The sequence below is a fragment of the Ambystoma mexicanum genome, chromosome 6p, assembly GCF_040938575.1.
Source record: "Ambystoma mexicanum isolate Mex_15411 chromosome 6p, UKY_AmexF1_1, whole genome shotgun sequence".
In the NCBI taxonomy this organism is placed as follows: Eukaryota; Metazoa; Chordata; class Amphibia; order Caudata; family Ambystomatidae; genus Ambystoma; species Ambystoma mexicanum.
In genome coordinates, this window is record NC_090935.1 from 1,210,431,186 (window position 1) to 1,210,458,306 (window position 27,121).

At 47.2% G+C, this 27,121-nt stretch overlaps 1 protein-coding gene across 1 annotated transcript in view; it reads right to left on the reverse strand.

Moving 5' to 3' along the window:
• KIF27 (kinesin family member 27) overlaps positions 1–27,121 on the reverse strand; it is a 1,764,776-nt gene that overhangs the window by 92,244 nt on the left and 1,645,411 nt on the right. Inside the window, exon 17 of the mRNA XM_069625864.1 lies at positions 6,281–6,445. Within this exon, the coding sequence (XP_069481965.1) occupies positions 6,281–6,445 (165 nt within the window). The remainder of the gene's footprint in view (positions 1–6,280; positions 6,446–27,121) is intronic.

Below are 27,121 nucleotides of genomic sequence, written 5' to 3' on the forward strand. Positions count from 1 at the left end.
TGGTAATGGTCCAATGCCAAATCTTTTGTGCTTCCTGGGAGAGTTGGGGACCTTGTCCCCCCTTGCTTCCTGAGATAGTACATGATTGTGGTGTTGTTGGTTAATACCCAAACCGTAGAGTGTTTTAGTAATGGTTGAAACAATTTCAGGGCCCAGCCCACTGCCCTAAATTCTTGTAGTCTGGCTTCCTCTGCTTTCCATTTTCCTTTCATGTGGAGAGAGCCCACATGTGCACCCCAGCCAGCCACAAGGCATCGGTCAATACCGTGTTGTGCAGAATGGGGTCTTGAAACCGGCATCCAATGCTGACAATGTCTGATCTTGTCCACCACTGTATTTGGGTGGTATAGTTGTGTTGTAATCTGCAGCTTGTCGTTCCCACGACCCTGTGACCTGGGACAATCTGCTGGTAATTAATTCTTTCAGCAGACGCATGTTCAGTCTGCAGTGCGGTATGAGGGGAATCCAGGAGGCCATAGTCTCTAGGCAACCCATGCATTTCCGGACTGATAACCATTTTCCTGGTTTGAACAGAGGAATCATTGCCTTTAGTGTTTCTATTCTGTCTCGCGAGGGGCGAACTAGGGCTTTGTATATGTTGCAAAGTGATCCCCCACAAACACCAGGCTCTTGGATGGCAAAAGAGGATTTTTAAAAGTGTATCTCGAATCCCAACTGCTGCAGTAAGAGATAAGTTTCTGCAATGGATAAGTGAGCATCTCCCATGGTTTTTGCTAGCACTGGCAAGTGGTCTAGATATGGATAGAAGCAACAGCCCTTTTTTCTGAGGGCTGCTGCGACTGGTGCTAGGCATTTGGTAAATGTTCGTGGAGCTGATTTTAGCCCGAATGGGAGCACTTTGAATTGAGTGTGTTGACCTGCTAATGTGAAGCGTAGATACTGTCGATGTTTCCGGTGCACTGGGATGTGGAAGTATGCATCTTTTAGGTCTAAAGACACCAGAAAGTCATGTGGCTGCACCACCCATATGATTTGTTGTAGCGTGACCATTTTGAAGTGCTGCTTTTTGATGAATTGTTTAGCTTCTGCAGATCTAGTATGGGGCACCACTTTTTGTCCGGTTTCTGCACTACCAAGTATCGAAAGTAAACGCCCTTTGATGTTAGTTATTTTGGTACTTTTTTCCATGGTGTTTTTTCTAAACATTTGTTTTATTTCTTGTTTGAGCCCCTTTAGATGTGCAGTGGAAGTTTTTAATGGAGGGATGTTTGGTGGTTATTTGGTGCACTGTAGCAGGTGGCCTGATTCAACCACTTCCATTACCCACTGGTCCGTTGTAATTTGTCGCCACCGATGTAAATGGTGTGCCACTTTTCTCCCCACAGGTGCAGTACGGGCTGCGCAGTCAAGCCTGGGGTTTTGCCCTACCCCTCTGAGAGCCTGAAGATCCTCCCCTCCGCTGTTGTTGCCTGTATTCTCTTGTTCTCTGGGAGACGTGGGGTGATTTTTTGTATCCCTGTGCATAATGTGAGGCTTTCCAGTACTGTCTGGAGCCTCTGACATTTCCTGATAAGGTTGATCTTCCCAATGCTCCTCGAAACGTACGAAAAGTATGTTTTGTTTGTAGGGTAGTCAGAGAGCGGACTGTGTCATTTTAATTCGCCTTCAGTGCCTCATCAATTTTGGGCCCAAACAGACTATTGCCTTCGAAAGGCATGTCCAGCACCTTCTGCTGTACATCAGATCTGAAATCTGTACGGTGGAGCCATCCTTGCCTTCTGATCACTACCCCGTTATTAATTTGTTTAAAAGAAGTCATGGCTAGGTCAACTGCGATGTTAATAATATGGTTCACCGCCTCCTCTCCTTCCTTCAAGATGGCGATTTCTTCGGCGTGCTTCTGTTTTGGCAAGTGTTCCAGAATGAGTGCCAATCTATGCCACACTTCGTGGTCATACCTGGACATGATGGCCAGCGCATTGACCGTTTTTACTGTGGTGGCTCCCACCGCAAGTACCTTCTGTCCCAGAGCGTCCATCTTCCGGCTTTCTGTTTCTGGAGGCACACAACATGTACGTGACTGAGAGTGTGACTTTGCGCTGGCTGGCGATGAGACAATCGACTCCGGGAACAGCTTCCACGTGAGACATTGGGAGTAGTGTCTGGTGCCTTGAACTTTTTCACTAGCCTGCCTTTAAAAGCTGGTACTGTAAAAGGGTGTCTCATGGTACAGAGCCCCACTGGTCATCATCCTGTAGTGGTGGATGTTGTGTCTTGCGGGGCTTGATCTGTGTCCGTATCTGTATCTCCCCTTCCTCCTGTTTGGTGCAGTCTATTTCTGCTGTATTAGAGCCTGAACCCCTGGATTTTGCTGGCCTTTTAATACTGCGATGATATGGGGAGAGCAATCTCTCTCCATGTTTTCGTTTCTTGTCTGCTTTTTGCAGGGGAGAGACGGTTATTTGTGGCTGGTGCCTTTTTAGTACTACAGGTGGTTGTGTAGCCACTGGGGCCTGTAGTCCAGCCGGATGTCTAATGTCCGGCTAAGTGAGAAATTCTGGAGTGTGGACAGAGCCTGGAGTGAGAGGAGAGGGATTCTTCTGGTTATGCCACAGGGATATCCCTGGATTCCCTGGGGCTATATCATGGAAATTGCGGGAGACGTGGCAATCTTAATGGTGGATGCGGTTGCAAGAGCCTTCCTATGGTTGTGGACTCATCGGAGTCATAGAACACTGGTGATGCTGCGTGTTGAGCTTCAAACTGGGAATCCACTTCGTACTGCAAGATGTCTTCAGGCATGACCTGCGAGTACGTGATTGGAGGGACTGGAGCCATGATTGGATGGTGCTGGATTGTTTCTCGCACCCTGTCTGTGGAAATTGTATGGGTTCCGCATTAACTGTCTTGTGTCTGGGCTTTTCTTTTTCCCTGGTCAATGAAGCTTTTTCCATTTATGGTGCTATTTTCCCTGTAGACAGGTGTTTCTTATCCACCGCTGGTGGAAAGGATTTGTCTGTCACCAAGCGGTCTACTTCCGTTGACGAGCGGTTCTTGTCAATCGATGAGCGGCTGTTGTCCGTTGACTAGCAGCTCTTGTCTGTCGACTAGCAGCACTTGTCTGTTGACGAGTGTTTGCTCATTGATGAGTGTTTCGTCAACGAGCGCTTTTCCGTCGTCGAACTCGTCAACGGGGAGAGTCATTTTTTACGTGTTTTGTGGTCATCGGTGCATCCGTGGAGGGGCCCCCTTTTGGAGTCGTCAACAAGGTCATGGCTGTCCCGCTGCCTCTATTGATGACGAGGCCTGGCCTTTAACAGTGAATCGTTTTATCACTAATTAAAGCTGTTTTGCTGGACTTTCCTCAGATTTTTCCCTTTTTGACCCAGATTCTCTTTTTTCTGGGTGTCTTGGGACTGCCAGACTTCTTGAGCACTCTGCCTCTGAAGGAGGGTGAAGGCCTTCATTCAACTACCATAGCAGGCGTCTCCATCTTTTAGCGTTTTGTGTAAAGTATATAATTTAAACTATAACACAATAAATATTATTATTTTAGCGTTTTAGAGTGAAGGTCTTACAATTTCACACTCTTCAGCAGAGTGATGTCTGGGAAGGCAGTAAATACATTCCTCATGCCTTTCCCCCTCAAAAAAGTTTTTTAAACACAGTTAGAGCAGGCTCTAAAGAGGGCCTTCCTTCCCTCTATATTCACTGCCCCCCTTTTCACTTATTTGACAGAAGTTCCTGAAGCTAGAGTTTGATGATTTTGAAATGATGTGGAGATTTCTCTCCAGAGAAACACATAAGGACTCCTTCCAGCATGGCATGCGGTTAGAACCTGAAGGAAGGCTGCAGGGGAGGAGCTACATACTTGACGTCCCAATGGTGGGGACCAAAAGCACCCAAAAGGAGGGCAATGGGATACAAAATAAACACCTAAAGTGTTTCTTTATTTACTATTGTAAAAGGTTAACTGTGGATTCAGAGCCTGACGACAGGAAATTGTTCATAGCATGTGAAACTATGAAAGATCCAATGCAGGAGAAAGATGTAGTTATAAGAGACAAATGGGCTCTCCTCGCTCAGGGAAGCTCTGGGATCTTTATGATCAATACATATGATACATATGAGATATCCTCTGCCCTAGTTAGAGTACGATACAAGTTCTGCTACAATGGGACTGTGTGGACCACAACATAATACAGTTAAGGGTGCCACAAGATTCGGCTGATCATTCTCGAATATAGAAGTCTATCAATGTGTACGCCAATCTGCAAACGACTATTAGATATGTGCATGCTAAAAACAAGCTGATGATATCCTGATGTACCTATCACCTGATGATCACGCACCTGCTTGATTATACTGACATACGCATTGATTGCACTCTCTTTTTGTTGTTGTTGGGGTGGGTGGGAGGGAGGATGGATGGATGAGCTACAATTGCTATAGCATGCTTTAAACCAAGTGAACGATTGTACATTGGTATGCTTTTTAAGATCTGTAACATGGAGGATATGGTTCACGGTAATTAGTTGATTTGCCACCATTCAATGTAATGTGTTTGTATTGTAGAATCCTGAGCCACATCAGGTCATTGAAGTTGAGAGCGAGAGATGCAGGATCTGGCTTTTTATTATTTTATCCTCCCCCCTTTACATTGGGAGGTGCAGAGAACCGACTAGATATAGTTGGTTGCAGATTGTACACTTTAAGAGGGTTAGTGGGGTTCACCATCCTCTGCAGGATTAACAACTGGGCCCTGAAAGCTCACCCATGGGGATATCCTGGTGTGCAGTTCCTCAGTGGAGCTGGCACAGGTGTTTGGGGCAAGTGAAGGCTTTTTCACCGTACCTATAATGTGGAAGGCCACTCCGCCATGTGCACTGCTAAAAGCTCAATAACCATCATATTCATACACCCTACCATTTGCAGAGGAACGAGACTGGAGTGTCCCATTCCCAGGTGGTGGATTACTGGAGGTTAGCCTACCCTCCTTAATTACCCCATGCTTAACATTATGGTGCCAGGAGAGAGGAATGAAGGCATAGATATGAACCTTAATACTTTGGGCCTGACTCACAGAAGCGTTTTATAATGGCTGAATCCCATTGAAAAAGGCTCTGTGAATCAGGCTCTTTGTTTTTCCCTTATGGACTCCCATGCCATACAGCTCAACAGTGTTTTCAAGTAGCCTCAGCACACCAAATTGCTTACGCTGTAGTAGGGTGCAAATCTGTCTACCTGCTAATATTTATTTAGCTGACTCCTGCACAGCAAATTATTTTACATATTCCAGCCAAAGTATGCATTTTCCTTCTCTCTTGCCCCATGGAGCTTAGGTGACACTGAAATACTGATTTTCGGTTGGCCAGGTGCACAAACATGCAGGCCAAACAACAGGGGCCTAATGTTGCTCATGTACACACAAGAGAGACTTAAAAAGTCATATGAGGAGATCAGATTGGCTCGGGTCGGGACCATGCTCATCTCCGCCAAAGTGCAGATATAGAAGCCCAAGCAACTAAACACGACTTATTACTCATGCTGAAATATATCAATTATCAGTCTTCTGAAACATAGGGACATAGTGCTTGAAAATATGTTAAGCTAAGAGAATTATTTTAAACTGCTCCAGTCACCACAATAATGGCCCAACAGCAGCAAAGCTGGCCTGAAAATTGGCATATTGTGCACCGATCTATGGTATCCTGAGAACGTTCTAAGCTGACTGTCATTGTTCTCCTGCCAAACAGCTTCTAATTACTGCTTCTCCATCTTGGCTTGGGGTCCCCAGAAAAAAGACTCAGTCAAGGAGAATTCCTTTCAGATACCATTTCAAACTAATACTTTGAATGAAACACTTCCCAATCATATGAACTGCAAATGGCCACTTGTTGCACCTGACAAATGTGATAATTAGGATGTTTATGCACGTGAAATCTGACACACACATGCATGTAGACACACACATGCATGTAGACACACACACACACACAGATTGTTTGGTTGTATGTGTATGGAAAGGTCCCTTTGAACTTACTACAAGAAATCATATGACACTGGAGGATTGTCAGATGCTAGGAATGAAAAGTTCTAGATAAAAGGAAAATGAAAACTGTAGCTATTCAAACTTAAAAAAGCATCAAAGATAACTGCGCACGTGAGGACAATGAAGCCTGGAAAGGGGAGATTTGCAAGTAGGGCTGAATAGTGCATCTTAAAGAATATTTGAATGGAGTTTTGAGAAAGAGTCAAACATCTGCATCAAAGACAACAACTGTTCTCAGTGTTGTATTAATAGCAAACACATACACACCTTTTGAACGTGCAGCCTGTGGATGAAGAGATTCTCCTATTAGCTCTCTTAACTTTTTCTTGAGTTCTCGACTAGTTTTCTTGTAAAAGAACAAATCTTTCTCAAGTTGTTGGACTTTCGCTTCATATGTGCTAATGCCTTCTCCGATTCCTTCATTATCTTGGTCTACAATAACAAAAATGTCTCATTAAAAGCAGCACCAATGCAATGCAATTACATGCAAAAATATAAAAAGGAAACATTGCACTGTCACAAATGCAAATCCGTACATTGTGAGCGTATTGAGAATCACAGTCGATTGGAGAGTGTGTACAGGCACAAACATATTTAACCAATGTATTTTCAACATGAGTTAAGTATTCTTTTGCATAAATGTAAGTATAATTTTACAAATACTTTTTCAACATTTTTCAATAGCAACTGTCGTCCACAGTGTTAATATTGTCTTTGCTTGCACCTTATTTCTTAAAGAATGCTAAGAGCGTATTTTTTCGAGTGGTAACGGCACTTCATGTGCTCTTAAGGTTTACGTTACTGATGTGTAACTCTTGTTCTCCAGCATGGGTCTGGCATGGATTCACATGCTCATGAATATTCCCTGTCGTCCAGCTAGGAATCGCCGGTAAAAGAAAAAACAGTTTCACTTTAGCTTTAAAACTGTATTTGGTTCGTGAAATAAATAGAGTTCTATGTGATTTCCTGTGGGAGGAGAGAGAAAAGGCAAGCATACCCATGGATGTGCTTGTGAGGCCAGTGCACTTGGGCGGGTTTGGTTTCCCTGACATAGTTTCTTAACATAGAGCATTCTCATTATGGACATTACATTTTTGGATGAAGGAGAATGAGGTGGGATCCCCCAATTGGGTGTGCATAGAGAAAGGTTTGGTTTGTCCAATTCTACTAGAGTGCCAGCTCAGCATGAAGAAGAGAATGCCGCAAGCAAAATCTACTCCGTTCATCAGACATATTGCTATGGATTGGAAAAGATTTTGCTCCGATACAGGTGTTAACTTCATTGAACCCTACCTCCTCAATTTGGTGGAATTCAGAACTTCGTACTAATAATCGTGCCCTTTCATGTCTACATGGCGTTTTGCTTGTATCTGGCGTCTGGGGCAAATTCATGATGGTATATCTATGCTCTCGTTTGATTTTCTTAAATTCAAATACAAGCTGAGAGCCTCTGAGGCTGCTCGATTTCATATTCTTTGCGAAGTAGTTGGAAATGCTTTAGCGCCCTTGAATGCCTCGATGCACATTATCCCTTCCTTACACCACCTTTCCAGCGTCTCTTCACTTTCGGCCTCATTAATTTATAAATTGTTGACGCAGACGCATGGGACCACTCCTTCAGATCATGGTAGGGCCATGTGGTCACTGGAAATGAGGTCTGAAATTTCGGATAAAGATAAGAGTAGTATTTGCGCGGGGCCCTCTAGGTACAAAGTTGACTTAAACCTGCGGTTCACTCAACAGAGAGTTAATCCCGGTATCAACAGGACGCCCATCAAGATGAAGCAATGTAAGCTTATGCAGGTAGATCTATGTTGGAATTGTAAGAAGGAGGATGGCAACTACATACACATGTTTTGGTCTTGTGTTAAAGTGATGGGCTTTTGGGAGGAAATCTGGAAATCTTGCAGCGAATGGAGCTGGTATTGGGTAGGCCGCTTCCTCGCTCCCCTCGTATGTGTATATTAGGGTTATTTCCATTGGGTCTACAACTTTTGTCTGATCAATCTTATTGGGTTTATAGAGTCCTTTTGATAGCGAAAAAACAGGTTTTGAAATATTGGAAAAAGCGAGTCTCGTCCCACGGTTGATAGCTGGCTACAAGACTTGTACATCCTATCATGCAGAGAAAAAAACAGTTAGCAACGGATAAAAAGGGTGGACAAGTATCTCGCGATTTGGACTGCCATTAATGAGATATACTTTTGATATCCTTTAGGTCTCTTAGTATCCCTCTTCTCTTTTTTTCTTTTTTCCTTTCCTCTTAATCTTCTGTAAATGTGATGCTTTTTTGTATATTTTGCTATAGAATTTAGGTATTGTCTTTTTTTGCAAGATTTCTTTATGGATTTCAATTGATTAATTTTTACTGAAAATGTTACTTATTCTTAATAATAATTTTGTTGTTGTTGTCATTTATGTCAAATTACAATAAAATATATAAAAAATAAACTGTATTTCTCCTCTAAACATTATCACTGTTCTCTGGGTCATACTGCCCCCATCCAATGACAGCCCTCTCCCTAAGCACCACCCCTTGTTGCCATCTTCAGATTTGGTAAGCATGTAAAGTGGCAGTATGAACCAAGAAGGGGATGGAGGGAGGGTTTGCATGTGAAGCAATGCCAGACCCATACTGGAGAGTAGCATGGGGTCTGGCATGGAGTCACATGCTCATGAATAACGATTGCACAGCAGTACGTATACACAAGGTAGCAAGGGTCAACAGAAGCAATAAAAAAACTCACCCCTGGAACAGACTCACCTCTTGTCAACAGGTTGCGTAGCACCGCTTGGACGACCCAGGACCCCTCCCTGGAATCCCTGTCGATGCAGTAGAATCTCGTGAAGGTGTGCATGGATCGTAGCAGCCCAGCAGATATTGAGCACGGGCACACCAGAGAGAAATGACACTATAGCTGCAATGGGTCTGGTGGAGTGAGCTCTCGGCTGGCCTGTTAAAAGCCTGTTAGACAGCCGATGACAGTGCATAATGCAGCCGGAGAGCCACCTGGAGATGGAAGCCTTCGACAAGGCCTTTCTGTGATTCACAGGTCCAAAACTGACAAACACTGAGACAAACAAATGAGAAGTCTTCTGAAAACATTTTGTACGTGCCACGTAAGATTTCACGGCACGAGCAACTTCCAGCGAATGCAGAGCCCTCTCTGTTGGCGACGACAGATTCGGGAAGAATACAGACAACACAAAAGGCTCATTTGAGGTGGAACTCCCGACGGCACTTTTGGGATATGGTCGAGTGCGTACGCAGTACCACCCTTGTAGCGTGGAAAGATAAGAATGGCTGTTTGCAGGATAGGGCCTGGATCTTCCCGACTTACCTGGCCGAGGGGATCGCCACGAGTAAAGCAGTCTTCCGCGAGGGGAACCTGTTGCATTAGCTCAATGGTTGCCACCATGAGTTTAGTCAATACCACATTGTCTGCCAAGCTGTAGCAGGAGCCTTCACTGGCGGAAAAGTCCTGAAGAGGCCCCTGGTTAACTTCTTGACGAGTCTGAGAGACCACAGGAAAGGCCTATCCGGTGTCCTGGTGTAACTGGATATGTCGGCCAAGTGTACCCTGAAACAGGCGTGAGCCAGTACATCCTTGGCCAAGGAAAGCAAGTATGGCAGGAGCTGCGGGGCTGTGCCACGCATGGGAGTGATCCTCTGCGCCCGGTACCATGCGGAGAATCACTTCCATTTAGGGCTGTAGCACTTTAACCTGGAAGAGGCTCTAGCTTTGGCCAGGATGTCCTTTTATTCAGTTGGCAAAGAATAATATCCAAATTCTAGGGCTGCAGGAGTCAGGCCCTGAGGTTCAGCAATGCTGGGTCATGGTGTAGAATCGCTCCTCCTTCTCTGGCAAGAAGATCGGGAAGTAGTGGCAGCCTGATAGATGCATCGTTGACAGATTTAGCAGGTCCGGGTACCATATCTGCTGCGTCCACGCCAGAGTGTGATATGATATGGCAACTATCATCCTGCAGTGACACCAAGTGTGTTGATCACTCGTAGCATGAGTGGAAACGGACGAAAGGCGTAAAGGAAGAGACAATCCCACGAGAACGCATCCCCCATGCTTTTCAGCTGAGGGAACCTGCTGGCGAACCTCTGACACTAGTTTGTCGCAGTCACAAAGATATCAATCTGGGGCTGTCCCCATTCTCGGAATAGAAGATCCATTCGGCCCTGGCAAAGCTCCCCCTCGTGGCAAAAAATTTAGCTCCTTGCTGAGCAAGTCTGCAATGGTGTTCTTGGTGCTCGAGAGGTGGAAAGGAACATGAAACATGTCTTTACGAAGGGCCAGGCGACAACTCCTAGGCCTCCTTAGAGAGGGCTGGAAAAAACACATCCCGCCCTGCTTCCGGATGTAGAACATGGTAGTGGTGGTGTCCGTGAAGATCCTCACCACCTTGCCCTTGAGTGACAGCAAGAAGGATTTGAGGGCCCAGAAGACCGGCCGAAGCTTCAGGATATTGATGTGAAGAGTCTTCTCTTCTGCCAGCCAGAGGCCTCTGGAGTGCAACGGCTGGTGTGGGCTCCCCAACCTTCCAGGGAAGCATCCGTGATGACCGTCTCCTGGTACAGCAGGACATGGAACAGAGCCCATTTTGAGAGGTGAGGGCGCACGCTGCATCACTGTATCATCCGTCAGAACTCCTCGTTGAGGGTGATCTTGTCCGTCCAGGATCCTGAAACCTGCAGCCATCTCGCATCAAGAAACTCCTGAAGAGGTCCCATCTGCAGTCTGCAAAGGCGGACAAGGTTGATGCAGAAGGACATCATGCCCAGCAGCGAATTGATGGCTCGCACCGTAGCCCACCGCGCCAACTACATGTGCTGTACCTTCCCCAGGATGGCTACCACCCTCTCTTCTAAGGGCAATACCAGACACGTTACTGTGTTGAGTCATGCACCCAGAAGCATAGCTTTCTGCGATGGTTCCAAGCAGTACATCGGGTAATTTATGAATATCCCAGATCCGTTAGCAGATGGACGGTCCTTATCGTGTGTTCGCTCGACAACGCATGGTAGCGTGATCAGACGAGCCAATCGTCCAGACAAGGGTGGAAGTGGCCTTGAGAAAAATGTGCGCCGCCACCAGAGCCAAGCACTTTGTAAAGACCCTTGAGGCCAACTTCAGGCCGAAGGGGAGTGCCTTGAACTCATATTGTCATCCCTGTACCACAAACAGCAGGAATTGGGGGGGTTTCTGGTGGAAGTAGCCGTCCTCCAGTTCCAATGATGCCAGAAGTCGCCTTGTTCCAGCTGGCCGAGCACGTGCTGCAAAGTGACCATCCTGAACTTCTGGGAATTCAAGTACTTGTTGAGGCGTCTTAGGTCCAGGATCGGCCTCCACCCTCCAGTCTTCTTTCGGGCCAGAAAGTATCTTGAGTACACTCCAGAGCCCTGGAAACTCTGGGGGAACGGGCTCCATCACCCCCCTTTTTTTTAACATGCTGTGGACCTCCGGCAGCAGCTGTGCCACATGCTGTTCTTGTCAAACTACAGTGGGAATACAAGGACACCTGTGTTGGAACTCCAAGGTGTGTCCCTGTCGGAGAACATCCAGCACCCATCTCTCAGTGGTGATGGTCATCCACACGCTGACAACCTCGCCAGCTGGCCTCCGACAGGTGCACAAGTGAGGGCCAGAGTCCACGGCCGGTTCAGGCTTGTTTCGGTATCGGGGCCTTGTCCTGGGGGCGATGCTGACGCTGTCCTCCGTTGCCGTATGCCTGTGAGCGACCTCTGTACACCTCTTGCGTTGTGGAGCGGGAAGGTTGTCAAAAATGGGTGTTATATCCTTGGAGGATCTGCCGGTCTTTCCTCTTGAGGAACAAAAGGGCAACGACCGATGTTGCTGTGGGGTACTGTAAGGAACTTATGGTGGCAACAGTAAAGACAGACACAAGTGATCACAGTTCAATGGTGTTTATTAAACTGTAAAAGGTTGGAAAAATGACAAACCTAAATCTAAAATGGGAGCAAGCTTCGACCATCAAATGAAAAAGAAGGCAGTCCTTGTGGCGTCTTGTCAAAGTAAAAAGGCCAATACTAAAACAAAACTACTACCAAATCCTTACAACTAATTACAGAAAGAGTGTTGGATAGGGTTTTCAATAAAGAAAGAAGTGCTCACAAATAATAAGTTAGGTTGCGATTGCCAGGGGTCTTCCTTCTCCACGTTTTGAGCACGGGACAAAGTGAATCTCCTGAGCACAGCAAACGCTTCAGCTTTCCCAGCACGAACCGACAGTTCTGTATCAGCTATCAGGTTCTTCGAGGGTTAAGTCTCTTGTCAATAAAAAGTCTATTGCCTTTGAGGCCTGATGGATCCAACAAACAAACACAAAGTTCTGTTTCACGTATACTTTGGTGATGGTGATGGCTTCACCCTTTGGCCCCCCTCTTCGGGCGGAGACCCATCACAAATCATATTCAATAAATCAACTAAACAGTTTCTTTTCCAATGAATTTAGGGTGATAACTTCTCACCCCTGGATCTCCCTCTGCCGGGCTCGGACTCAATGACAAGGGGGAAGATTCACTTCCCCTGGTCATCCAATACTTCTTGCATTCACAAACCTTAATGTATTTTTAACAGTTCTTTCGTGCTTCAGCCCTTTTGGTCAGCTTCACTCTGTCGGTTTCACGCCTGCCAACTTTTACAGACAGTTCACTGTGGACGCCCTGTGGTCTGGTTCACTTTGGTAAACATACTGTTCGTAAGGACTTCAGGCCTCGCCCCTTTTCGTTAGCATTTCTCTGCCGGGTTCACCCTTGCCAACTTTTACCAAAATAGTTCACTATGGGAATTTTAGACTTTGCCCCTTTACGTTAGCATCCCTCTGGTGGGTTCACTCTTGCCAACTTCAACACTGTCCGTATGCTCATTTCACCAAGCTGGACTCATTTCCCTTAGCTTCGCAATCATCTGTCGGTCAAAGACTTTTGACGGTACAGAGGATTTTACAAGACCCCTGTATGACCACTTTGACCTCTTCTCACCTCTTCCCAAGGGCTTCTGGTTACAGTAGTTTCAACCATCGGGTAATCGCCCAGAGTTTCCTCTCTGAACACCCACATGGTGACGGATTCCTCTGTTGCTGGTTTCCCCCCTCTTTGCTTACTAGTATCTTTAAGCTTCTCAAAAGTTCCAATTTAACGGTTGACTATTTATCGCTCAACACAGTTTCTTATCGGCTCTTCCCTCGACTCACCGGCTGTGATGAACTGCTTGGCTTTCTTCTCCTTCGAGCCAAGGTTGGTACCATAGAGACCTGCGTCTCTCTCCCTGGCTTAGTTATCAGCGGAGGAGGGTCTCATGTACCGTAGACATCTGTTGCAACACACGCTGGCTATTGTTCGCAGACTTATAATTCCTTCTGCAGAGGTTTCATGGGCCTTGGTTGTAAAGGGCAAGGTCGCTTCTCTCCTTGTCACCATCTCGGAGTGTGTCATGCCTGCGCCATGGGCGCATACATTTACGATCTTTATGGACCTTATTTCCAATTTGCGAGACTTTGGTGCTTTTCTATTTTTCCCAACAAACTACACTTACCACAATGCACTTGGCTATAACCATCTTTTCCTGGCCATTCCTATTCGCCATCTTCGGAACTACAATCCCCAGAAGCCTTAGGGATTTGCTCTGCTTCCACCAGCTCAGGAACAGAGAGGAAGGTGGCCGATTGTATGCAGGTGTGCTTAGCCAGGTGCGACCAATTAGCCTGCCTCTGTGCTGGGCAGGGCGGTATAAAAGTTGCTGCCTGCAGGAGCTCAGTCTCTTGCATTAGGAGTCTTTCCGGCACCTTGTTGCTTCGAGCTACGTATCTTGTATGCGGTTCCTCCTCACTCCGGCTTTAGATCCAGTGCCCTGCCGGGCTCTCTACATTGCAGCTGATCACGCTCTGCTGCTTTCATGCCTCCGCCCTTGCCCTGCCGGGCTCTCTGCTTTGCAGCCGATCACACTCTGCTGCTTTCCAGCCTCCGCATGTGCCCTTCCGGGTTTCTGCCTTGCAGCCGATCACGCTCAGCTGCTATCTTCCGCCCTGGTCTTCCAGGCTCCTGCTCTGCAGCCTGCCTCACTCCGGCTGCCTACAGCCCTTGTCCTCTGGGCTCCCTGCTCTGCAGCCTGCCTCACTCCGGCTGCCTACAGCCCTTGTCCTCTGGGCTTCCTACCTTGCAGCTTACAGTCCTCTGCAGCCTTCTACAGTCAGCGGCCCTGCTCCTCTGGGCTTACTCCTTGCTGCTGGTCCTTCTGGCTCCTTGCCGCGCAGCCCGCTTCTCTCCGCTGCCAACAGCCCTTGTACTCGGGGCTTCCTACCTTGCAGCCGATCACGCTCCGCTGTTGCTACCTACCTTTGTCCGCTGGGTTCTCAGCCTAGCAGCCCTCTACAGTCCTCAGCAGCCTTCTACGGTCAGCGGCCCTGCCCCCAGGGCTCTCCTTGCTGCCCGGCCCTTATGGGCTCCTTGCCGTGCAACCTGCTTTACTCCGCTGCCCTAAGCCCTTTCCCTCTGGGCTCTCTACCTTACAGCCCTGCTCCTGTGGGCTTGCTCATTGCTTTCCTTCTCCTCTGAGCTCTCAACCTTGTTCCTTACTGTCCTCTGCTATCCAATCCTGTTACACGACTTTCCCTTCCTTTCCTTCTGCTAGTTTGCTATCAACTTCCTTTTCCTGGATTTGTCTGTAAGTATCTTCTCTTGTACTGTTTGTAGACCCTTTTGTACAGAGCTTGTCTGTTGGTTTCCATCAGGCAACCTCTGCCCCTTCCCTTGTCTCGTTTCTACGTTGCAGACACCCATAGCTGCTGTTCCAAGCCATGAGCAAACAGCGTGGGCCTCTGTTATAGCAAACTGTGCAGAAGGCTAGAGTTTTTCCTAGGTCCGTGGAATACTCTTTTCCTATATCTGCATACACCCCTAGAGGGAATCCATTCTGTAGTACTTTATTCCTTGCTACACTTGATTACTCTTCGTTCTCATTACTTTCAGCTGTGTGTGTACTTATCTGTCCACCTTACTTCGGCACAACCACCCGAAACCCTTCCTGGGTGTCTTGTGCCTCTCTTTACAGGGTTTCATCCCGTGACAGACTGCGCCGTCTTTCTCCTCCTCTTGAACTGCCGTGCTGAGTTAGCTCTTGCATCGTGCGGTCTGCCTTGTTCATCTTGTGCTCCACCTTTTATCCCTGTGGGGAAGGGAAAGGGCCATCAGGTGTGTGTGAATATGGTCAGTTGCCCGACTTTGCCTGAGCCTTGTATTGGGACATGGCAGGTAAACGGCTCTGGTGTTAGTTTGTTGTCTTCCATGTTGTGCGAAAGTGTTTGTGTCAGGAAAGGGGTGGGCAGTGCTTTGGAATATCCTACGTGGTAGGATGGGGAAACAGTGTTGAAAGAGGGGGATACCTTGTCTCACCATCGTCGGGGTGCCACTCCCACTCCCCAAGGACCCCCCATCCAGGTGATCCTCCCTCACTAGTCCATCCCCAGGAACTGGATCCAATAGCGATGGCCGTGTCCTGGCCACCTGGATGACAGATCCCCGGGGCCTAGAAAGGGAGACACCTTCAGGTTTCTCACAGTATCCAGTGAACTTGCCATCCAAGTTTTGATCATCGGCAGAGACTCGTCGATGGTCTTGCCAAAGAGGTTCTCACCATCAAATGGCATGTCCATAACTTTGGACTGAACGTCCGGTCTGAAGTTGGTGGCTTTGAGTCATCCCTACCGCCAATGAGACACTCCGTTGCCCATTTGTCAGAAACCTGTGGCTACAATGTCTTCTGCCAATGTAACGGCATGGTCCGAGGCCATTTCCCCTTCCTGGAACAGGGACAGTGTCTCCACCTTCTTATTGTCAGACAAGAAGTCCAGAATAGGACCCAGTTTATACCATAATTCCCGGTCATTGCAGGACAAAATGGCCAGGGCATTAGCAGCTTTAATGGTGCTGGCAACAGTGAATATGGTCTGTTTTCCCATCGCATCCAGTTTCTTCCCCTCCTGTTCCGGGGGCACCATGGACGAAGACAACAGGTTTGCTGGCCGTTTTCTGGCTGCGACAGACCACAGACACAGGTGACGGCTGGGATTTTGGAGCCAAGTCCAGGGCCCTGTAGTTCTTCTCGAGCCTATCCAGCTTGGGTGGTGCTCAGAGTTTTCATCAGTGCCGAGCCCTCCTCCCCGAGTAAGGGGATGGACATGATGGTCTTTGACCTGGAATCACGTCTTTTGTAAAGGAATCCTTCCTTTATAGTCTCCTAATGTACCAGATGAAACAGCCGACGCCCTGGACATCATATTGTGAAACAAGCCAACCTCATTCAGTGGAGAGGCCATGTGGGGTTCATCGATGCCCAACGTTTCCCTGTCTGCTGGTAGATAAGTCAACTGCCTCGTCGGTGTCTGTGGCCATAGCCGCAGTGTCTGTGCCTGTGTCCGTGTGTGTTGCCGGATCTCCAGTCGGAGTCAACTCCCGAGGTGGGGGCACAGGCGAAGGTGTTGGTTGATGTTTGGGCCCGGTAGGTCCTTTGCCTTGCGCTTTTATCGGGGAGGACTTCCGGGCTGCGGTCCTGGAGATCCCGTAGATGGTGCAGGGGCAGGTGTGTGCGGTAGTCTCTGCTGAATTTCCGAGACCAGCGTGTGCAGCGTTGTCAATATGTCCATGGACATGTCCTTTGGGTGAGGCGTGAAAGGAATTAGTGGTGGAGGTTCAGGACTGATGTTTCTTCTTTGGTGAGATGGTGAACTGGACAGTCTCCGTGGGGACACCCCCACTGAGATGGGTCCATTCCCCCCTTCGTGGTTTGAATAATGATCTTCAGGCAGATCATCCTCGCCCTCATCCGAACTCGTATACATCTACACTGGCTTCTCCGGGACAGCCCACAGGCCCATACCCTTCTTAGGGTGGCAGAAGCACTACCCATTCCATTTCCGGAGACTTCTGGGACGAGGCAGTCATGGGAGCTGTACCCTTTCCAGGGGCCTTTGCAGGCGCTGCAGCAGCTGCCTCATGTCTTGGTGGCAGTGACACTTGAGGAGTAGCTGTCGTCGTGACTGTGGACACCAACACCGTGGCTAGCCCCTCCTTCGTCAAAGAAGTGAGGGTCATCCACGAGGTCGTCGACGGGGTGGATTGCCGCCTTTGTCGACGTGGCCGTGAGTGTCGTTGACGAAGTTGTTCTGGCTGGCTGGGCTGCCGATGATGAAGGTATCGCCCACGGGGGCAGACAAGGGCCACCTTTCGACCTTTCCTTCGATGTCTTATTTGCAGTTGGTAAGCAGAGTTTTGATGGACTCAAGGACTTTCTCTTAGAGGGAGCACCCCTCGCCGGTGGATTCACCTACAGAAGATGGTGACTGCGACCTTGTCCTTCCCGTGCTGTGACCTGCAACTGTGGTGAACCCAGTGGGATTAACACTGTGCAGCCTGGCCTTCTTTTGGACCCCGGGGAGCGGGGCGTCCTCAAAGGACCTCAACCTCTTTCCTGAGGGAGTTCGTTCCTGGGACCGGCCAGTCCTGGGTGAAGCATGACCATGCCCTGAAGCACCATCAAAGGCCTTACCCGACTTCAAACAAACCGCAAGCCTGCTGTAGCAGTCTTTTTCGAAAATCCCCGGCCGCCCTTGCAACTCCTTTTGAATTACTATCATAGCTACCCTCTGTTTGGGCCATCCAGTATATATTGTATCATCTTGTCTGAGCTCCAATAGTCTTCTATCATCACTTGAGTCTTTATATAGCTGTCCTCTTAAAGGAACGTCTTTTGTGACATCCATTGCAGTGTAGCCCATCATCCTTGAAACTGGCCCCTTGTGGTGCAGAGCGCTAAGTGTTTAAGGCATTGTGCTTGTGCTGCCTGTCGCTACGAATGTTCTGGAAATACTCATGGCATAGGGGATGAGAGAGCACATGTAACAGCTCTCACTTGTGGTCTCTCTTCCCACCTTGGCCATGTGCTGGTACCATATGTTATTAGTGATGTGGGCCCGAATTGGCTATGTACGCATTTACATGCTCAAAATCAGTGTTTGCGCTCCACTTAAGCCTGTTTACTTCCTGGGCAGTGCTGGTGATCAACTCATGTATGCTTTAGTTACAAAAGGAACAGGTGTTGTGTTGACATATGCTTGAGTGTGTGTGGGGAAAACAACGCATCTTTCTGTAGCACGAAGAGGGTAAAGAGATAGAGACAGCAGAATGCAAAAAATGTGAATAAAATAACTCTTGCAGTGGTGTCCATGTTTTGCTTATGTGTGCGCCCTTGGCGTTGTCCATGAGCTCGAAATGGATGCTTACCAAAACTCACAACCTTTGGAGTTACCATTGTTAAAAATAGTCAACCTGGGGGGGGGGGGGCACAATAACAGATGAAGTAATGCAGAGGGTCGGTGCATTCTACTGGGACTAGACTGGTATCCTTCCTTTGGTCCTCACTGCCCAGTGGACCGAAAACGCAAAGCCTATGATCCCGGGTCGGCTCACGCGGTAATGGCAGATGGTACGAGATCATAGCTGTGGGAGGCGCCACTACGCCTTGCAACCGAAGAACAAGAATACGGATGCCCGAGGACACCGCATTGAAACTACGACTGGGGGCCCCAACTCCTGGTGTATGGCTGAGTTGCGCAGCTGCCCTGCTCCCCCGTAGGCGCTTAAGCATCACACCTGTGCAGACAGCCCCATGTGACGAACGCAGAGCCCCCTCTCCGACATCCCTGTGCATCCCGGTCGTGGTGGGGTTTCAGAGAGCACCCGTTCGGAGCGCAGGGGCTCCTATACCGCTCTGCGACCCAGAAGCTCTGAGAGACTGGCGCGCGGTCATTATCAGCGAGGGGAAGGCGCTCCTTCTTCTTAATTCTGATCCCCATACAGCCCTAGGAAGCGAAAAGAAAACCACGTGGCGCAGTGCATGCGACCTTAACTGTAACTGCAGGGGGGCTGGCGGGCGCATTACGCCGCAGCGGCGGCCCACTTGGCATCATGCCCTCATCGACTTGGGCCCCAAACTGGCAAACAGGGCAACACGCATCATTGCTCCACAGAGCGGAGACCCATAGGGGGTGACGGCAGGAGCTACACACAGCACGGCTGACGTGCAGAGCGCTAAGTGTTTAAGGCATTGTGCTTGTGCTGCCTGTCGCTACGAATGTTCTGGAAATACTCATGGCATAGGGGATGAGAGAGCACATGTAACAGCTCTCACTTGTGGTCTCTCTTCCCACCTTGGCCATGTGCTGGTACCATATGTTATTAGTGATGTGGGCCCGAATTGGCTATGTACGCATTTACATGCTCAAAATCAGTGTTTGCGCTCCACTTAAGCCTGTTTACTTCCTGGGCAGTGCTGGTGATCAACTCATGTATGCTTTAGTTACAAAAGGAACAGGTGTTGTGTTGACATATGCTTGAGTGTGTGTGGGGAAAACAACGCATCTTTCTGTAGCATCTTTCTCAAAGACAATTCGAAAGCACAATCCTCCATTGATAACCCGACAGCTGACGATCACTATCCATCCCTCCTGCCCCCCAAAAACAATAATGAGGCTCTTGATTTAACAAATTATAATGATATTGATAATAATTCACTTCTTGATCTCTGTTTGTCTATCCAAAAATCAATGGCCTCCTTTAATCAGCCTTATACTTCACAGAAGCTTACTCCAATAGTGGTAGAAGCTCAAATTCTGAATGAGGCTCATAATGACCAACGGAGTCTCTCACCCCCAAGTAGCCCTAAACAAACAGGTAATTCTACCTCAAATCTGTCTGGAATACACCCTATTCATCCCACTCCCACCGCACCTATAGTATCAACTACAGGACGTTTATCGGCTTCTCCAGATCTCTATATTGATATGGAAGATCCGGAACACGCCGGTAGAGACTTGAGCAATGCTGTTGAAAGCTTAAATAATGCAGCAATTGCAGAACTTCAAGCCTCTATGGCCTCCGTTCAGTTTGCTTTAAAAATTTTGTTGAAGCTATGTGGGAGAATTCATAGTAATTCTTTAGCTCAACTAGGAAACATCAACTGTATTGAAAGTACGGACCAAATACCGCTAAAAGCGCCAATACCGAAGGGGGGTCGGGAGTTTACGAATCAGCAAGAAGAGGCATACTTGGGGGAACTTCAGGAGATTGCAACTGAAGTACCTCTAACTAAAAAACAACGTCGACAACTAAGACGAGAGGCAGCAAAAAACGTAGCAGTCGAGATAGCCTCCCCCCTGCCAGCCACTATTGCTCCCGCTGCTCGATCCAAAAAAGCAAAAAAAAGGGGGCGAAAAACAAAGAAGCGTATGAATAAAGGAGCAGGAACCTTAACAAGCTGGATTATTCCAGATATACCTCAGGAAGCTACCAGTACGATTCTGGAAGAGCCACACCATGATATGACTGATAACTCAACTGATGATTCCTCTAATTGCTCCTCCTCATCTGGGAACGCAAGAAACGAGGAAGACGAACATCATGATCCCATAGAGACAACAGATAATGATGACTTTAACGCCAGTAAAATCTGTGTTATCAAAAATCTAAATCAGAAGAAAAGGGATAAGTGGCTCACAAGATCCGAACTTTTGATAAAACTACATCTGATCCCCCAATTGCGTGTTATACGCTCGGAAGATTTTTCCTTTGTGGAACCACTTACTGTACGAAACCCTAATGTCACAGCCCTCCATTGCTGTGTTATGGCATCAGCTAAATTAATCCGCTCTCACAAAAAAAGCCTTATGCGAGTTGGGATAGAGGTGGATGCCTGTAAAGAGAAGGAGGACCCTTGTCTCCCAAGTGGCGATCCTGCCCCACCTAAGGCTAATGGCTGCAAACCCGCCCAACCTTTGGGGAAGAAAGTTCAGATGGCGGATATTCAAAACACGTTGAAATGGCTGGCCGATTCATTACCAATGGTACTACAACAATCATGAGATTATTCCCTACTGAGCTGGAACACCCATGGCCACCAACATCTTCTCACTGACAAGGGGTCTTTATCACTCATTAATAGTTACCCCATTATATTGCTGCAAGAAACTTGGCTATTACAGCCCACGGCCATGGACGGATACACAACTCATCATACCCTGGCTAAGAAAGGACAAAGGGGGCGCCCCTATGGGGGTTTAGCCATTGGTGTGTCAAATAAAATCAAAAGTAAAAGGATTTCAGTGGAGAGCAATTATATTTGTGCTGTAGTCTTGTCCCTCAGAATAAGAGAGGTCTGGGAAGAAACACTATTAATAAATATCTACAACCCCCCGGGGGCAACACATAGAGAGCATATACAAGATGTTCTAAATGACCTTCTCAGCAATTGGAGGTTATTAAATGATAAATATCTTGTTATTGCCGCAGGGGACTTAAACTGCCGGATAAACCATGGAGGGGGCACCACTAACAACCAGAACCTAGCCAGCAAAAGCTATTGGAAACAGACATACACCGATAACGAGGGAGAATGTTGGAGTAGTTTCTTCGAATGCTGGGATCTTGAAGTAATCAATGGCAGGACAAAGAATGATAGACCCGCAAAATTCACTTGGAAAAATGGAAGGAATGGAAGTACCCTCGACTATATCTTCACGAGTGCGGAAATTGCAAACATCATCGATGATATGGTTGTGAGGGAATGTATCTGGAGCGACCATGACCCTTTGACACTTAACTTAAGATCCCATATACCAACTGAGAGAATGGCAAATCTCGGTGAGCTGATAGCCAACCACTCTTCAAATCGTATATCCTGGTCAGCACAAAATGTGATGAAGGCATCTATAGCATCGGGAGATTGGGGACTTGAACAGTCTAAATTATTCTCACAGTTGTCGCCCGAACAAATTGAAGGATGGATCAGTAATTTCTCTGGCTTGCATGGTTCCTATAAAATACGGATGATGGCAGGAAAATTGCCGCAAGAGCTAATCTATGATCGTGCCATCAGAGATCAGAAGCGCAAGCTTAGAAGGGAAATCCGGGCTATAAGAAAGGACCTGCATGCTTTTAAGGATAAAGCAGCTACAATAAGAAAGCTGAAAGCTGCTTACCAAAAATGGCTAAAAATACATAAAAGACACAGGAAATTGGAGAGATGGCAATCTACAGTTAAAACTCTATGTAGTAAGAACTCCCGCAAAATATGGTCCATTTTAGGAGATGTAAAAGGCAAGAAGATCACCAACATGGTGAACCCCATATGTAGTGACAAATGGATATCTCATCTGGAAAAACGAAATGCAGGGATTAGTAATAAGCTCTGCTCTCCCACCTCTCCTAATCCTCCCACCCCTCCTTTTAGTGTTACCATTAAGGACCTACAATGCAGAATTAAGGAATTAAATTCCTCACGAGCTCCAGGCCCTAATGGTCTATCGAATGTAGTGATGAGAAACAACTCAATGTTCTGGGCCAATCTGCTAAAAATTCTGTTTGACAAAATTATGTCTGATGGACGCATACCAACATCTTGGCAAGAGGCCATCATCATACCTGTCTTCAAAAAGGGTAGCAGGAATGACCCTGAGAATTACCGATTACTATCTATGCTTGACTGTACCGGGAAGATGTTTGCTGCTCTCATTCTTAATGAACTACAAAAATGGACTGAGGAGGCAGGCATCCTGGATCAATTTCAATGTGGTTTTAGGGCTGGCCACTCCACATCACATAATCTTTTTATCATGAATACCCTAAGCAATAAGGCTTTAACACGCACTAATCCTCCACTATATGCACTTTATGTAGATTTTAGGGCCGCCTTTGACTCAGTTAATCGATCCCTCTTATGGGAAAAATTAAAGAATTTTGGTTGCCCCGCATCTTTATTATATTACCTTGAGTTGCTACATACCAATAACACCGTACAAGTCAGGCTGGATAATCAGGGGACAGTGACTAAACCTATCTCTTTGAAGCGAGGGGTAAAACAGGGATGTGTGACGGCCCCCATTTTATATAATCTATTCGTATCTGATGTGCCTAACTGCTTCTTGGGGATAAACAACTGCCCCCCTAAGATAGGTTCTCACCATTGTCCCATACTGGCTTATGCAGATGACCTGGTGATACTAGATCACACTTTCAGTGGAATACTCAGGTCAACCAATCAGTTATGGAAATATGCAGAATCCAACGAACTCACTATTAACCACAGCAAAACCAAATTAATGCTGTATACAGCAGGAAAGGTTGCTAGGCCTCGTATGATGGTGGGCCCAATCGAAATTGAATACACACTTTCATATAAATATCTAGGGGTAGAGTTCGACCACAAAGGAAACTACCATATGTGTATTCAGGAACGCAGATTAAAGGCTGCGCAACTTTCAGCATTAATTCATAGATTTACATATGAGCAATGTGGTTTTTCTATTTGGGCAGCCTGCCAGCTCTATCTGCAATGCCTGGTCCCTATGGTCATATATGGTTTAGAGTCTTTGATCACCATGGACCTTGGTTGGCTACAACTTGTGGAGGGGAAGTTCTGGAGAAAAGTTCTCGGTCTCCCCCAATGCATTCCCATGGCTATGATTAGGCTAGAGCTGGGCATCCTTTCTCTTAAGGCTATGGTTTTGAGGAAAAGGTTGGAATTCTACATTAGGTTCAACAACAGACCTACAACCAACCTCCTCAGGACCATTAAAGAGGATACTTCTGCGGGTAGAAAGATAAAACTTGAAACCCAGATTAATACTCTGATCGAAGAAATCAGTTGGTCCCCGGAGTGGGGTAGGGAAAATGAACACCTGATTGTTAGCATGCGAAACCGCCTAAATTTATGGGACTGGCAGAGTAATTTCACACATCTGGGACGTCTGAAAAGCTATGGCTTCATCATATTTATACTTTATACCTACATGAAGCCTCAGCTTTATTTAAACCTATGCCCGTCGGACCAACTGAGGCGCTTTATATTACTCTTACGCTTCAATTATTTACCAGTTCTGTCGGCTCGTGGGGCATCAATGGGCCTGACTACCGCAGCTAGGTACTGCAGAATATGTGAGTCTACATCTATGCCGGAGACGGCATGCCACGTACTAACAAAATGTAGTAGGCTAAAAACGAGACATAGGAAATATTTGAAGGAATTTGTCCATGATAATGATCAAATCACACATCCAGATTTCTGGAACCAATGTACCAATTCCCTAAATCCTAAACTGCACTTAGCACTTTTCCAGGTGTGGCGCGAGGCCACTATATATCTGAAAGCAAGCACAAGGGTGGCCATCCATATGCATAAGGGGTTCTACCTCTAGCAAAATAGTCTTACAATATTTATCTAAAACTTTATTACGGATCTGATCTGTCCAAATGTTTCTTCTTTGCCTTGAACGAACAATTGATTTGTGATGAATTTTACAGTGTCTATAATGATTTTTACTGTATATTTGAATTTATTCCTATAATGTAAGTGTTTAATGTAATTTATGTGTAAAGTTTTTTACATTCTGTATAAAACTGTATCACATTAATAAATAATAATAATTGTATCATCTTGTCTGAGCTCCAATAGTCTTCTATCATCACTTGAGTCTTTATATAGCTGTCCTCTTAAAGGAACGTCTTTTGTGACATCCATTGCAGTGTAGCCCATCATCCTTGAAACTGGCCCCTTGTGGTGCAGAGCGCTAAGTGTTTAAGGCATTGTGCTTGTGCTGCCTGTCGCTACGAATGTTCTGGAAATACTCATGGCATAGGGGATGAGAGAGCACATGTAACAGCTCTCACTTGTGGTCTCTCTTCCCACCTTGGCCATGTGCTGGTACCATATGTTATTAGTGATGTGGGCCCGAATTGGCTATGTACGCATTTACATGCTCAAAATCAGTGTTTGCGCTCCACTTAAGCCTGTTTACTTCCTGGGCAGTGCTGGTGATCAACTCATGTATGCTTTAGTTACAAAAGGAACAGGTGTTGTGTTGACATATGCTGGAGTGTGTGTGGGGAAAACAACGCATCTTTCTGTAGCACGAAGAGGGTAAAGAGATAGAGACAGCAGAATGCAAAAAATGTGAATAAAATAACTCTTGCAGTGGTGTCCATGTTTTGCTTATGTGTGCGCCCTTGGCGTTGTCCATGAGCTCGAAATGGATGCTTACCAAAACTCACAACCTTTGGAGTTACCATTGTTAAAAATAGTCAACCGGGGGGGGGGGGGGGGGGGGGGGGGCACAATAACAGATGAAGTAATGCAGAGGGTCGGTGCATTCTACTGGGACTAGACTGGTATCCTTCCTTTGGTCCTCACTGCCCAGTGGACCGAAAACGCAAAGCCTATGATCCCGGGTCGGCTCACGCGGTAATGGCAGATGGTACGAGATCATAGCTGTGGGAGGCGCCACTACGCCTTGCAACCGAAGAACAAGAATACGGATGCCCGAGGACACCGCATTGAAACTACGACTGGGGGCCCCAACTCCTGGTGTATGGCTGAGTTGCGCAGCTGCCCTGCTCCCCCGTAGGCGCTTAAGCATCACACCTGTGCAGACAGCCCCATGTGACGAACGCAGAGCCCCCTCTCTGACATCCCTGTGCATCCCGGTCGTGGTGGGGTTTCAGAGAGCACCCGTTCGGAGCGCAGGGGCTCCTATACCGCTCTGCGACCCAGAAGCTCTGAGAGACTGGCGCGCGGTCATTATCAGCGAGGGGAAGGCGCTCCTTCTTCTTAATTCTGATCCCCATACAGCCCTAGGAAGCGAAAAGAAAACCACGTGGCGCAGTGCATGCGACCTTAACTGTAACTGCAGGGGGGCTGGCGGGCGCATTACGCCGCAGCGGCGGCCCACTTGGCATCATGCCCTCATCGACTTGGGCCCCAAACTGGCAAACAGGGCAACACGCATCAGTGCTCCACAGAGCGGAGACCCATAGGGGGTGACGGCAGGAGCTACACACAGCACGGCTGACGAATGCTAAAGGATTATGGATTAAAGAACACCGGTTCAAGCGATTCTCAATAGTGACTTGCGGTTTGCGGCAGGGGTACTTACCTCCCTAGAGGCACCCAAAGGGCACATAAACCCTATTGCTTGGCTTGATCATCCTCCCCGGAGGGACACTGAACTTTAGGGGGGCCAGCAACCCATAGAGCTCCAAGGCATTTTGAGCCCCGAGATCATAGGCATGATTCCAATATCGGTGCACAAGCAGAGATGGCCTTCCACAGAGACTAGGGGCTAGCACAACAAACACTCTGTAAGCCTACGCACTCCTAGCCCCTTATATCGCACACGCCTGCTCCGTGCAGTGCAACAAGTGGGTCCGGGTGTGTGGCCAGCCGGGCCTGTGGGGGTGCTAGTAGCCTAACTATCCCACCATCTGGTGTTGAGTCATTTATACTTTTCTAGGATGCATACATTTCCGTTGCAGTCATGTGATGATTGATGATTGATATGAAGACTAAAAATGCTTTAAAACATTTGTTCTCACATCATTAAGATGGATAGCAAGAGAGAGACCCCTGATGAACTTAACTGGCTTTCCAAAAGTGGCTGTATATGGCTATATTCTATTTTACCAACAGTTTCTTGCATATTTCACTATGTACTACTGAAACATAACTCTGCTGTCACCAGTGATGTGATGGATTATATGGTCAATTCAACCTTCTGCCACAAGGTGGCAATAGTGGATAATAATGTCAGACTCCTGTCGTTATAGTAATGTCAGCTCCAATATACACAGCACAGCCATGGCTGAAAGGATAGCTCATTGGCAATGCGTCTGATGCAAAACAATCACGTTTTGAATCCCACTCCTGCACTTAGAAATGGGCAGCAATTAATAAATTATATAAAATACAGGCTTTTATCGGAGTCCCCCGAGAAATATAAAACCCATCACAGGTTCAAATACCAGAATTTCTTTGGTATTTGCAGAAATCCAGAAACCCTATCCATGTTATATTGAGACTCTGACGGCACTAATTAAGCAATATGACTGTTGCATGGCACCCCTGTGAGGGGCCATGGTACATTCCACGGAGTTGTGTGGTCACATGGTTACCCATGTGACCAACCTAATAAAGGTCCGAGCCGCTTCTGGCTCGGCAGTCACGAGTGAACCTGACTCCGCGTGTGTGTGTTGTG